Source organism: Fistularia commersonii, chromosome 11 (genome assembly GCF_037954325.1).
Source record: "Fistularia commersonii isolate RoL2024-O1a breed Wild chromosome 11, RoL_Fcom_v1.0, whole genome shotgun sequence".
NCBI lineage: Eukaryota > Metazoa > Chordata > Actinopteri > Syngnathiformes > Fistulariidae > Fistularia > Fistularia commersonii.
In genome coordinates this window covers 13,462,298-13,475,013 of record NC_141294.1, presented here as the reverse complement: position 1 = coordinate 13,475,013, position 12,716 = coordinate 13,462,298, and the positions used below count along the sequence as shown (strand labels likewise).

At 61.0% G+C, this 12,716-nt stretch overlaps 1 protein-coding gene across 2 annotated transcripts; it reads left to right on the top strand.

Annotated features, from left to right (window-relative positions):
* The first annotated feature begins 3,579 nt into the window (after positions 1 to 3,579).
* Positions 3,580 to 12,450, top strand: jazf1b (JAZF zinc finger 1b). Of its 2 annotated transcripts, none has more exons than XM_086155061.1 (5): positions 3,580 to 3,724; positions 10,050 to 10,122; positions 10,608 to 10,804; positions 11,084 to 11,253; positions 11,737 to 12,450. In XM_086155061.1, the coding sequence occupies exons 1-5, from the start codon at positions 3,610 to 3,612 to the stop codon at positions 11,911 to 11,913; spliced, it is 732 nt and encodes a 243-aa protein (XP_086011187.1). In that variant the 5' UTR covers positions 3,580 to 3,609; the 3' UTR covers positions 11,914 to 12,450. The 2 variants fall into 2 exon arrangements, with proteins under 2 accessions (XP_086011187.1, XP_086011188.1); XM_086155062.1 differs by lacking the exon at positions 3,580 to 3,724 and adding an exon at positions 9,454 to 9,557.
* The last annotated feature ends 266 nt before the right edge of the window (positions 12,451 to 12,716 follow it).

The following is a 12,716-nucleotide window of genomic DNA, read 5'->3' as shown; positions in this document are numbered from 1 at the left end:
AACCCACGCTGGACTGAGAAAAGATTACAATACGATCTATTTAGAGAAGCATCACGTCACCCCCCGGTGACGTCACGTGGGATTCCTGAAGTTCTAAATCATTGCGGTCCGCTTGGGGGGGGGGGGGGCGGCGCCAGCGGGCGGGGCGGGGCGTGCGGGAGCGGGACCGGGACCGGGACCGGGGAGGGCGTGGCCGGGGGGAAGGGCGTCCGGGGCGGACTTGTGGGGCGCGCAGATGGACTCCGGCCCTCGATAATCCCGACAAATAGCGTGGGATTAGATGTTGTAATCCCGCCCCTGCGGGAGGAGCAGCATGCAGATGCTCAGACCTTCTGCAAGCGTGGCTTCCGGCGGACATTCATGGGAGATCCGAGCCTTTTTCCCCGGGACGCTCGGGACGCTCAGGCTGGTGCAAGATGTTGAGTGTTCACAGGGGTGGGGGGGCGCAGGGGGTCTGAGGACGTGAGGCCCTCAAACATGGGAGCTCTCAGGGGCCCGGGACGGGCTGAGGCGGGGGGGCCGGGGGACCCGTGGCCCCGCGGAGGTGGACGGGCCCGAGCGCCGCCGGCCTCACACAGGAGACCCCCGGCGGGTGGACCTCTCCGGGGGGGGGGGGGGGGGGTTTAAAGGGCTCCGCATCACAAGCCGTCCCGGTGACCCCACGTTTGACCCGCCGGTGCCGAGAGACGGTGATTTCTGGGTCCGCGGCTCCGGCGATTAATGGCTCCTCGCACACCGAGATGTTTACCACTTGAACGCGGCCACTCGGACGGACGCGCTAAGAGCCCCGTCACCCAAACAATAATGCAGTCTGAAAAGCCGCCATAACTCAGAGCTTCCCCGCCTGTGTCTTTTAAGCAGAGCTTTAATCAACGTTTATGACATCCTTTTGTCTCTTTATGGCCAATATATTACCCGAGCAGTCCAAACATTATGCTCCCGGAGGAGCGCGCTATTAAGGCTGGAAAGAGCCGATACAGTCGGGGTCAGTGACCCGCACTAAAGCGGATTTGATCTATATTATACTAAACCTTTTATTATTATGCCTCGGCGCAATCCTCGGGAGTAAGATCACCTTGGGACGAGGCGCCTCGAGGAACCTTCTCGAGGCGGACCGTCTCGGCCTTCCCACGCAAACCGTTTAAAACAAACAAAAAACAGCCGCGGAAGAGACGGGGGTCGATCTTCGCACCCCGAGTGCAGACGGAGATGACCAAGAGACGACGCGCCGGAGCCGCCGTATCGACCCGCGCCGCCGCCCCGACCTTGACCCGATACGGGTCGGCCATTTTTAATAAGCGGAGGCTCGTCTTCCCCGCGGCGGCTCTGAAGGCTCCCTGGAAGCCGTCTGAGTGGGAGGTTTCCCCACACACACACACACACACACACACACACACTCACACACACACACACACACACACACAAAGATAAGGATCGGACCGAATCAGAGCGAGGGACTTCGATCAGCGCGGTTCATCTCAGATGTGACTCTGCACCAGCTGCTAACACACACACACACACACACACACACACACACACACACACACACACACACACACACACAGGGCTCCTTTGTTCGCCGCTCGCATCTCGCTCATGACCTTTGCTTTTCCGTCTCACCGGAATCATTGGCCGCTCTCTCCGGTCACCTCCTTCACCTCATCAGCCGGCGGCGGCGCCGGTTCTTTGGGGTCGAGCTGGAATCTGACAGGTTGAGGCCGGAGCCAAAGGTTCTCCGGGAGGAGGGACCAGTCCATTTCAAGAGAACCAAAGAAGGTTCTGGAGGCTGCGGGTCGATCGCCCCGGCGACACACACTCTCTCACACGCTCACGTCAGGCGGCTGCTGATGGTGTGACGGCGGCAGATCGATGGCGGAACCTCGTGCTCTCCGGGTCGTCGGCGGCGTCCGAATCCATCCCTGCTTGAGGCCGCGCCTCCGTAAGACACGAGGTCAACGCGGCCCGCCGGGTCAAATACTCCACCGGACGAATCCAGAAAGCGTGGATCGGACAGGACCGGCAGAACCGCCTCTCAGGACCGCCTCTCCTCGCCGCTCCAATAACTGAACACAAGGATCGGATCCAGTCCTTTCGTCGACGCCATAACGCTCGCCGGCTTTGGCCTTGCGTTCGTTTCCACGGCAACCTACTCACGTTTCGCCCGTCTCCTCGGCAAAGACGACGGGAGGCGCCAAATGTCGGCTGACGGAAAAACGCGGGGACATCGCACCGTATTATTCGGCCGTCGCCGGCGAAACACTGGACTGCCCTAAACCGGGCTGAAACCGGGCTGAAACCGTGCCGCTACCGGCGCGACGCCGCCAGCCGTGATGCGACCAGAGGGGGAAAGTTCCAGGTATTATTCCTGCTACACCGAGCCGCTCCTCTGCAGAGCCTCGCCACGGCGCCAGAGGTGAAAATGAGATCCCGTCCGGAGGTTCCGAGATGAGCTGCCGGGCCGGGATCTTTCTACGCCGCGGGGAAATGAGGCGTTTACCTGCCGGCGTCCCTTAAATGTTGAAAACTTCTAGAGAAACAAAACGGACGCTCAGGTCAGCGACGGTGGGACCAGAACTCTTGGAGCTGGACTCACTCAACTCCAAGCCGCTTCCCCTGAGGACTGAGCCGCTCCTCCAAGCCGCTTCCCCTGAGGACCGAGCCGCTCCGCCTGGATTGTCCAACACTGCCCCCTGGTGGTCCAGACCAGTGGAGGCCCCATGAAGAGCCCTGAAGAGCCCTGAAGAGCCCCGACCCCCCCAGGGCACCGCGGGATGGGGGGGCCCGGCGTGGGTTCGTGTGCTGACGGGACGTCCGTGAGATAGTGAGTTAACGGAGCCCGCGGGGCGGCGGGACGGCCGACGCCTCCGTGAGAGTAACCTCATCCGCGAGAGTGACCTCATCCACGAGAGTGACCTCAGTCCAGGTCGCGGCGAGCGGCGCGCTGACCTTTGACCGGCAGGAGGAGGGCGGAGCCGCCGGGCGGCCTCGGGATCTTCGCATCCGAGTGAAGGAAGGAGAAGAGCGACTCGTGAAGACCACGAGATCCCCGGCGATCCGACCGGCGGAATCGCAGAGGTCTCGTTCTTCCACGCACACTGTTTGCACGGAGGTCAGGACGGGCCCGGCGGCCGCGGCGCTCGCCAGCACGCCGCCGTCCTACCTCACGCTGTCCATCTCACTCCAGTGTTTTGAATGTGTGAAGTGTTTCGCCACGATGCGGTTTTTGAATCTGCTTGTTGCATAGTTGTCGATGTGCTGGCGCACAGCTGTGTGTGTGTGTGTGTTTTTACAGTCAAGTGATTCTGCCGCTCTCCCCGCATCATCAAACTTCCACAGCCTTCTAGAAGAACAGCAGCTGCTCGACCTGTTGCTCGACCTGCGCATAAATAGAGAAAAACAAACACGGTCATCGAAAGTCCGAAGGCGGTGAGAAGAAAAGCCCGTCGCGATGAAACGGAGCGTTTTATTTTGCGGACTCGCCTCTCGCTCGAATCCGGCGGTGCTTTTCGTCTGAAAGGACGCACTTCCCGCGGCGCCCGGAGAGCCGCCGCCCCTCTCCGCTCCAGCTGTTTCCCCGCCGCCGCCCTCATTTCCAGCGCGGCAGCGACCATGACGGCCATCGCCGCCGCCTCCTTCTTCTCCAACGCCTGTCGCTTCGGCACCTGCGGGCTTCGCTTCGACTCCCTGGCCGAGCTCATCGCGCACATCGAGGACAACCACATCGGTAAGAAGGCGGCGGGAGGCGGCGGGAGGCGGCCGGCGGCCCCGAGCCGCGGCGGCTAGCCCGGGCGGCTAAGCTAGCCTGCTAGCGAGCGACTTCCTGCGTCCTGACAACGCCGTTGCTAGGTGTGGTGCGTGGCGTGGCGTGGCGTGGCGCGGCTCGGCGAGGCGAGGCGCGGCGCGGCGTGTTGCCCCTCGCCGCTCCTCCTCCCCCGAGGCGGCGACGACCGGAAATTCGGTGAATTTGACAAAAAGCGCCGGGCTCCCCGCCGGCCGCTCCGGTTTCTCCCGGTCGCGTCCGGCGGCTCGCTCGACGCGCGGCCGTGCGTTCACCTGACATGTGTGTGTGTGTGTGTGTTTGACTGACTGGCAGCCGGCGTGCACGTCCGCCACGCACCTGCACACCGACGGCTCCCCGCGCGCTCTTCCGGCCCCGCCCCAAAGCGCTCGCACGTGAAAGCCGCGCGCCGTTGTTTTGATCTGCGTACTTCCGGTGTGCGGGGCGGCGCGTGCCAGGGGCGCGTCCGGCTCACCTGTGGCACGCGCGGACTTGTAGTCTTTTGTAGTCCTCAACAGGTGAGCGTTGCTGACGCCAGTTTGTGGAAGTTCCCGCGGACGGACGGACGGACACGTGACGGACGAGCCTTCCACGCGTGTCGCTCTGCTCTCAGAAACAGGATTCGCCCTTTTCTTTTAGAAACAACGCGAAAAGCGATAAAACCCCGAAAGGCCGCGTTGTCTTTCTGCGCCGTCGCACACCAGGAAGGACCCCTCCGATGTGGCGCCGCCCGCGCCCGCCCGCCGCCCCAGCAGGCCCGAGCTCATTATTGGCGACCCTTCGATAGAATACGTGTTCGTGTCGAATATTGGCCTTTAAAAAACATTTAATGATGTCACAAACCCCGAGACCTAGTTTGCGCTAACTTTATGTTTTCCTGGAGGGCAGCTTTATGGGTTTGGCGGCGCTCGGAAAGCGGCAGATAGCCGGACGCCAAAGGGGCGGAAATCCGATGATGGGTTTCCTCCCGTCGACTCACACAGGGATGGAATATCTGCGATCCGCAATGGAGATGCACGTGAGCCGGCGTGTCGTGGGATGTAATGTGCGGGATGGCGTGAAATAGCGTTAAAATCCCCCCGTGTCGCTGTGAACGGGGCGGGTCGGCCTCCGCCGCTGACTCGCCCGTGAGCGTGCACGGCATGGCGGCAGCGCGGGGGGGGGGGGAATCTGAACTACGCACGAGTTCATTTGTCAAAGTCAAGAGCCGTTTGATTCATTGATATCCGCGTCCGGATTCAGTTGCGGCGCGGAATCATGGGATGGTACCACATATTTGTCGCCGAGCGGCGCGACTTCCTCGTGATCTCCCGCCGCGGAGGTCACGAGCACCCCGACCCGACCCGGGGGGCGCCGAGTCTCCTGCTGAGATATCAACCGAAAGCCAGCCTGCCTCTCCCAGATTAGCGTTGAAAGCTAACCCCCCCCCCCCCCGGGACCGGCCGTCCTCTCCTTTGTGGCCGGAATGGCTTTAACATCCTCTGGCGCGCATGTGTCGGAGGTGTTAGCCGCCGGAGGCTTCGGGCGGGGGGGTTCCAAAGGACTTATTGGGGAATAATGAGGCAATTAGTTGGTCCGGAGTGGAAAAAGCACCCCTTCCCTCCTCCTCTTCCTCCTTTGTCCGCCGGCCTGTGCCCACTCTGAGAAGTGCGAAGTGGTGCTCGTGGTGCCAAGTGCCTGGGAAGCGTAATTACAGGCCGAGTGCTTGATTTGGCCGCTCTCCCTCCTCATCTGGTGGCCTGCTGCTGCCGCCGCCGCTGCAAAAACAGAAAAGAAAGCACATTCTCCTTTATAATTAGGCGCCTGGAAAACAAGCAGACATTCTTGTGCCGATCCGCCCGCCCTCGTCCGCCCGGGACGCCCGGGACGCCCCCGCCGTCCCGCCGCCGGGCCGCTGGGCAGCGCCGTCAGGAGGTGGCGCTGGCGTGCCGCCTCTGAAGTGCCGTCACTGCCGTCACTGACTAAAAAAGATTTTCATGATTCTGACCGGATTCTCCGGCTCTCATTGATCGGCCGCCGTCATGTGGACATTTTTATTTTCACTTGAAAGTATCCCCCGGATGCAGGAGTCTGGTCCCGGGGCTCGGAGGCCCTCGCGGGCGCAGAAACGGTGTTTTAATCCAGAGTAGTGGACCTGCGGCCGAAGCTCCGGGACGGGAATGTTTTGTTTGACCCTCCTTGGACATCCAGACAAAATGACATCCAGACTCGGGCCGAAGGAACTCACGGCGCCGAGACCCCAAAGAGCGCCGTCACAAAAGGCAAAGGGAAATCTTTTTCCCACATCCCCGACTTACAGACATATATTTACCTCGCAAGGCAATAAACAAACTTTCCCAGAGGGACTCTGTGTGTGTGTGTGTGTGTGTGTGTGTGCATGTGTGTGTTGTGAGCAGCATTTCAACTGTACAAACGTTACCATGCGTTTTTGCTTTAAATAATAAGACTAATGTGATATACGTGGTCTCCTGAAAGTGCGGTCAGGAAGGCGTGGAGGAGCTCTGAGCTCTGAGCTCCGTTTTCTGGAAGCCAAACGTCGAGCCTTTAAAAAGCAAAAGCCGCCCCCCCGACCGTTAACTATTATATTAGCGGGGGATCGGCCGTTGTTCGTCTACAAAAAAGCAGCGTCAGGTGATCCGTTGCAGGTCGGCTGGTTTGGGTGGGTCGGGTGGGTTGGGTGGTCCGCCGGCCTCCCGCGCCCGTGGCTTTAAGAGCGCCAACGCTAACAAGCCCCAGAAAGCGGCGGCGGCGGCGGCACAGAGGCCGAGCCGGTCGCCCGGAGTTCTTCCGTGGCGTGACAAACGGCGCCCGGCCGCCGACGTGTCGACTTTGTCCAAAAACCACCAGGCTTTTTTCATTTTTATTTTCCCGAGCAGCAGATAATGAGCACGTTCAGACCCCTGGCTGCGTGCACGGGGGCCGGGAGCCGCGTCCGAGCCTCGGCAACTAACAATCGTCCTGTTTGTTGCCAATCCTCACTGGGGGCTCATTTAGGGGAGATTTTTGGTATGCGCCCCCCCCCCCCCAAATAAAAAACACTGCGGAAGTAATAAATTGAAAAAGCAGTAACTGCTGCCCTGATCTCTGCACCTGGTGGGCTTAATTACAACCCCCCTCAACACCACGGCTCCTGTTCCCGTGCACTGAATGCATTCTCACAGGTAACGACGTGCACGGCACAGCCGCCGGAAGGGAGGCATTTATTTTCACCTAATTGGATGTTTTTTCCTTTTCCAGCCATTTTGAATCGGAGCGTTCTGTCGCCGGGCAAACCGACGCAAAGACGACGGCGTTTCTCTTGAGCGGTGCTTTTATTTTGAAAATTCGGAAATTAAATGATGCAGCATGAGTGAAGTGTGCGTGTGTGTCTGTGTCTGTGTGTGTGTGTGTGTGTGTGTCCTGGATCTCTGATTTTGTCCGATCGATTCCTCCGTGTTTTTCATCGGATGCTCTGAGACGCCCGTTTCCTGTCGCTGCTCGCCAACAAGGCCGTTCTTGATCCGGGTTTTATCCCCGAGACCTGGAGAACCGTCACGGAGTTAATGCGTCAGTGTTCTCCGCCGTGCACGAGCCAGCGCGCGCACACACACACACACACACACACACACGGGGTGAGGCCTCCTCTGTTTTCCTTATTCTTCGAGAGCTCTTTAACCCGGTGCTTGTTTTCTCAGCAACCCGCAAGGACGGCGTGCACATGGAGGCCGGGTCGCTTTCATTTCCTCCTCAGAGGTCACTCATAATGAATTGCCTGTGCCACCAGTCCCGGTAGTCCACCGCCCCACTGCACCCCCACAGAACCCCCACTGCACCCCCACCCGCCGCTCCAGGCAGCCATAAACATGTCACCATAACGCTGGCCACTCGGCCTCTACCCCACCGTGCATTTGGCCGCAAGCACCAATGGCAGAGCCAGACGGCCAGTGGAAATGAGTGTGTGTGTGTGTGTGTGTGTGTGTGTGTGTGTGTGTGTGTGTGTGTGTGTGTGTGAGGGGGTCAGGGAGGGCAGGAGGCGTCACTTCCTCCCGTTGCTGTGGGAAGGTTTGTTGTTGTGTGTTGTGATGGTGGCTCATGTTCCCGTCATGGGGGGGGGTTAATTCAACATGTGATTGCATCATTGGTGTGTTCTGTGTTGGCGTGCCCCCCCCAACATGGCCGCACTTCCTGTACGGTCCTAATGACGGGTCCGCTCTTCCCCCAAATAGTAACTCCTCATTTTCCGAGGAAACGGTGGAGGGTCTGCTGAGGCCCTTTCAGCCGCGGCCTTTCCAGCACCCGACGTTTCACCACGTTGGTAAACTATGCACCCCTAAACGCCCGCCCGCCCGCCGCCACAGGAAGTGACAGGAAGTGACAGGAAGTAGGCCCCAGGAACCACCGATGGCGATAAATACCCCCTTTGGGTCCCAGAGGGCTGCGGAAACCCGGCCACCGGGGTGGACCACCGGTGTGGTTTGATTAGAGGGTTCCCCACCTCCATCCTGGCTCTCCGAGGAGCCCGGGGCCCCCGGGGACCCCCCGCGGACCCCCCCGCACACCCAACACACACCACACACACCCCCGGCCCCTCCCGAGGTGTGTGTGATTTACAGCGTGAGGGAACAGATTGATCCACACCGTGGGCCGGGGGGTGGGGGGGGGGGCTCTCCGAGGCTTTTTAGGGATCATGGGAGGGATTTCCTGTGTGCTCTCACACACACACACACACACACACACACACACCCTGCTCTGCCTGGGCTCCTGGCAGGGGACTGGAGCTGTTATGAGTGGGTCTCTCGCGGGGATAAATCCTCCTAATGAAACACTTGCTAACGACGTCCCCAAACTCTGCGGACCCTCGGCCTTCGCTCGCCGCACCGGCCCGGCTCGTAAAGCAGACACATTTTCCTTCTGGTCGCCGACCGGCAGGCCCGGTCTCGGCCCGGTCTCGGCCCGGTCTCGGCTCCTGCTGTGACACGGCGGGGGGGGGGCGTCGCCATAGAAACCCTCGCAGACAGAGAGGAAGCCGTCCTCCGTCCCGTCGCCGCCGGCGGGTCCCTTCAAAGCTTCTCCCCGGCGTGCCGGCGCTCCGGGCGGCTCGTTGGCCGCCGCAGAGCCGGGAGTGACGGTAAACATCCCTGACTCACGGCCGGTGAGTCAGCGGCCGCCTCGCCCTCGGGCTCATGGAAAGGAGAATAGCGGGCGCGGAGTCAGACCGGCGGCGCAGCACATCTGCTGCTCCGGGTCCTTGGGGTTCGCCGTCCGGGAGAGTCGGCTTCCGGCCGCAAGGAGCGTAACAACATGTCGCGTCAGTCCTCCTTCCCCGGGTTCCGCCGGAGAGACTCTTTGTTGTGGCGGCCATTTTCCGTCTGGGGTGCAGCGAACGTCAGCAGAGACGACACGGTTTTACCGTTTCCCCGCGGCCTTCGCGCTCGGCTCCGGCGAGGACCGCAGGGCCCCGGGTTCGGGGTCCCCCTGGGATGGGGTTCAGCCAGACAGTGGGGGTTTACGGGCGTCCCGGCCCCCCCAGGAGGACGGCGTTTGATGCCGGGCCCGCTCACCTCGCGGCGCTGCTGTGGTGCGTCCAGCCCCGCTGAGCAAAGCCTGTGTGTGTGTGTGTGTGTGTGTGTGTGTGTGTGTGTGTGAGTGAGTGTGAAAGCACGTGTTTTAAACATTGCGTCAGAGGGTGAGGCAGTGTTCTCTGGCTGCTCGGAGCCTTGTTTTGTGCTGGAACCCCTCGACTCACCGACGGAGGACGAGCCCAGAAGTTCTCCCAGCAGCTGGATGGCGTTGAGCTCAGGTACCGTCAGACTGGAGGACGTGATCTGTGCCCCGCCGAGCCGGGGTTTCTGAATGACTTCATCTCCGAAGCACTTGAAGCCTGCGTCACACCGTACCCTCGCTCCTCCACCACTTGGACTGAACTCTAATCTGTTCATCGGGTCCTCCTAGTTTGGGTTAGCATCGGCTGACATTTTCCGTATATCGAAGGACTTTCCACATTATATGTGAAGAGTATAAAAACCTACATGTAACTGTAATGAAGGTCCGATCCGTCTTCATTTGGTGTCTTGAGCGCCTGATTTTCTGGGGGTCAGCGAAGGCCTCAGCGGGCCGTCACTGCATGCGAGAGTCCCTGTCCTGGTCTGTTATCTGGCGTGTTTCCCCGATCCCACGTTAGCAGGTCCACCGGCCCGTCCACAGGCCGGCTCTGCCTGGTGCGCCAGGAGAACGGGCATGTGAGGCGTTCAGTGCCGTCCGTGTCAAAGCGCTTCCTGTTTCTGCCCCCCAGACACGGACCCCCGCCTTCTGGAGAAGCAGGAGCAGCAGCAGCCCACCTACGTGGCCCTCAGCTACATCAACAGGTGAGGACGGCCTCCTGACCCCTCGGACCGGATCGGGCCTCATTAGTCGCCGGGACAATTAACCCTCTATCGGGGCGGCGTGCGTCAGAGCCGGGCCTCCTAGCAGATGGCTCGCTAGATGAATCGCTCCAGTATTTGGTGGCCGGGTTTTTTTTTTATTTTTTATTAGCCGTGGGGGGGGCGGGCAAACCCCGGTCGTCTTTGACACGGCGACCGAGCCGCCCTTCTCAGGGGCCGCCGCCGTCATAAACACACGCCGGTGTGGTTATCGCTTAATTTGTTAATTCCTCTTCTGCGTTAACAGTGTTTGCGTTTCATGTTTATGACGCGTTTAAACTGGCGATCCGTCATAAACCCAAGGCGCCCCCCCGCTCGCCGGTGGACGCGTCCGCACGATGCCGGTCGCCGAGTAGCGGAAACAGGAAGTGGAAAGCGGCCTCGGGGACGATCGGCGTGCCGCTAAGGAAGCCTCTTCTCCGCTGCAGGTTCATGACGGACGCCGCGCGGCGAGAGCAGGAGGCCCTGAGGAAGAAGGCGCAGCCCAAGCTGTCGCTGTCCCTGACCGGCGGTCTGTCTCGCGGCGCCGTCCCCGCGCCGCCTCGCCACACCGGCGGGAACCTCACCCCTCCCGTGACCCCGCCCATCACGCCGTCCTCGTCCTTCCGCAGCAGCACGCCCACAGGTAAACCCGGCTTCGCTCTCCCCGTCTGACGGGCTCCGGCTTACGGCCCCCGCAGGACCTCCCTGACGCGCTTTGCATTTTTCCCAGGGTCGGTATATTTGTGTTTTCCCAAAATCGAGGGCGTGAACATGGGCACGGCGGGGCGGGGGGGCATGGGAACCCCGAAATATTGTTTAGATGAAGAATTCCTCGGCAAACCGCCGCCCTCGGCCATCTCGGAGACCGGACCGGACCGGACCGGACCGTACGTCCTCGACCCCTGACCTCTCGGCCCCCCAGGTAGCGAATGCGACGAGGAGGAGGTGGACTTCGAGGAGTCCGACAGCGACGACTCCTGGACCACCGAGAGCGCCATCAGCTCCGAGTCCATCCTCAGCTCCATGTGCATGAACGGCGGCGAGGAGAAGCCGTTCGCCTGCCCCGTCCCCGGCTGCAAGAAGAGGTACAAGGTGGGTCTCTTTCTCACACGCGCACACACTCGTACATACATACACACACACACACACCCCTGCGGTCAGCAGTGGAAAATGGGTCCGCGGTCCCAGCATGTGGACTTCCAGGCACACATCTCGTCCCCGTCACTGACGCCCAGCTTTACAGGATTTTCCGTGCACATCTGGCGCTGGTGGTCGGCGGGAGCCCCGAGGGAGCCGCACTGCTGACGCCAGCGGCGAGCTTATGGGATACGGCGGCCAGGCATCGCAGCGCCAGCACGACAGGAAGTTGTTGGCTTTTATTTTTTTTTTTTAAACAGTGTTTCATCCTCTGGCAGCGCGGAGGGGATCCACGCCGCCGACCCGGCGGACGGGGGCGGGGCTTTGTAACGCCGTTTGCCTCTGAAGACGACGACCTGGAGCACCAACAGGACGTCCCGAGGAACGCCGTCTCTCACACACGCCCGCCTGAGTCCACCTTTTTTTTTTTACCCGCAGAACGTGAACGGGATCAAGTACCACGCCAAGAACGGCCACCGGACCCAGATCAGGGTCCGCAAGCCCTTCAAGTGTCGCTGCAGGAAGAGCTACAAGACGTCCCAGGGCCTCCGGCATCACACCATCAACTTCCACCCGCCCGTCTCCACCGACGTCCTGCGCAAGATGCAGCAGTAGAGCGTGGCGGCGGCCGAGTCTCCTCCGGCATCTGAACTCCAGCATCTTCACGTCGCCCTCCTCTTCCTCCAACCTTCTCCTCGCATCCCCCTGAGTCAGATATGGACTCTTCTTCACGCATCTGCTCCAGGTTCCAGACGCCAAGTATTTTGCACATTCGCTGTTTTCTGAATGAACTTTGATTTGTTTGGGCCGGCAGCGTGTCGGCAGTGTGTCGGCAGCGTGTCAGCAGTGTGTCGGCAGTGTGTCGGCGCCGGCGGCGGTGCTTTTTGTGTCGGGGGGAAAACATGGACCTCCTTTAGAAGGTAGAAGGGCCGAGACACGGAGAACAAGTGTCCTTCACCGATCTGATGTTTTCTTCCCGAAGCCGACATGCAGAACTCTCCGGACCTTCTTCCCCGGCCCCGAGCCGGTCCTGGGGGCCTCGGCCGGGGCTCCGCCTGCCCGCGGCTCCCGCCGGGACTGCGCCGCTGCCGTGGAGAACCTTGCCGCCGCTGCCTACCACGCCGGTCCAGAACCTTCCTTTCCCGACCCGGGCCGGGAGGTTCTCCTGGGCGAGGCGGGGGTCCCGGTGTTGATCCTCGTTTCTGTGACGTGGCCTTGAACGGTGAACCAGGTGCTTCTTCTGTGCCCTCTTGTGTTCGAGTCAAATGTCCAACAGCCCAGCAGACACAGGTCCCTCTCTATGTGCCATAAGGTTACAGCATGGGCGGCGGCGCCGAGCTCACGGCTGGCGGTCAGGAAGTAGACCGTATTGGACTACTTCTCTTTGACGCGGCGTCGGGTGAATGTATCGTGTTTAA

What these genes read in the sequence shown, in the direction of transcription:
- jazf1b (XM_086155061.1), top strand. Translation starts at nt 3,610, where the DNA reads ATGACGGCCATCGCCGCCGCCTCCTTCTTCTCCAACGCCTGTCGCTTC. An exon ending in CCGCAGCAGCACGCCCACAG is followed by an intron (nt 10,805 to 11,083) that starts GTAAACCCGGCT and finishes TCGGCCCCCCAG; the next exon opens with GTAGCGAATGCGACGAGGAG. An exon ending in GCTGCAAGAAGAGGTACAAG is followed by an intron (nt 11,254 to 11,736) that starts GTGGGTCTCTTT and finishes TTTTACCCGCAG; the next exon opens with AACGTGAACGGGATCAAGTA.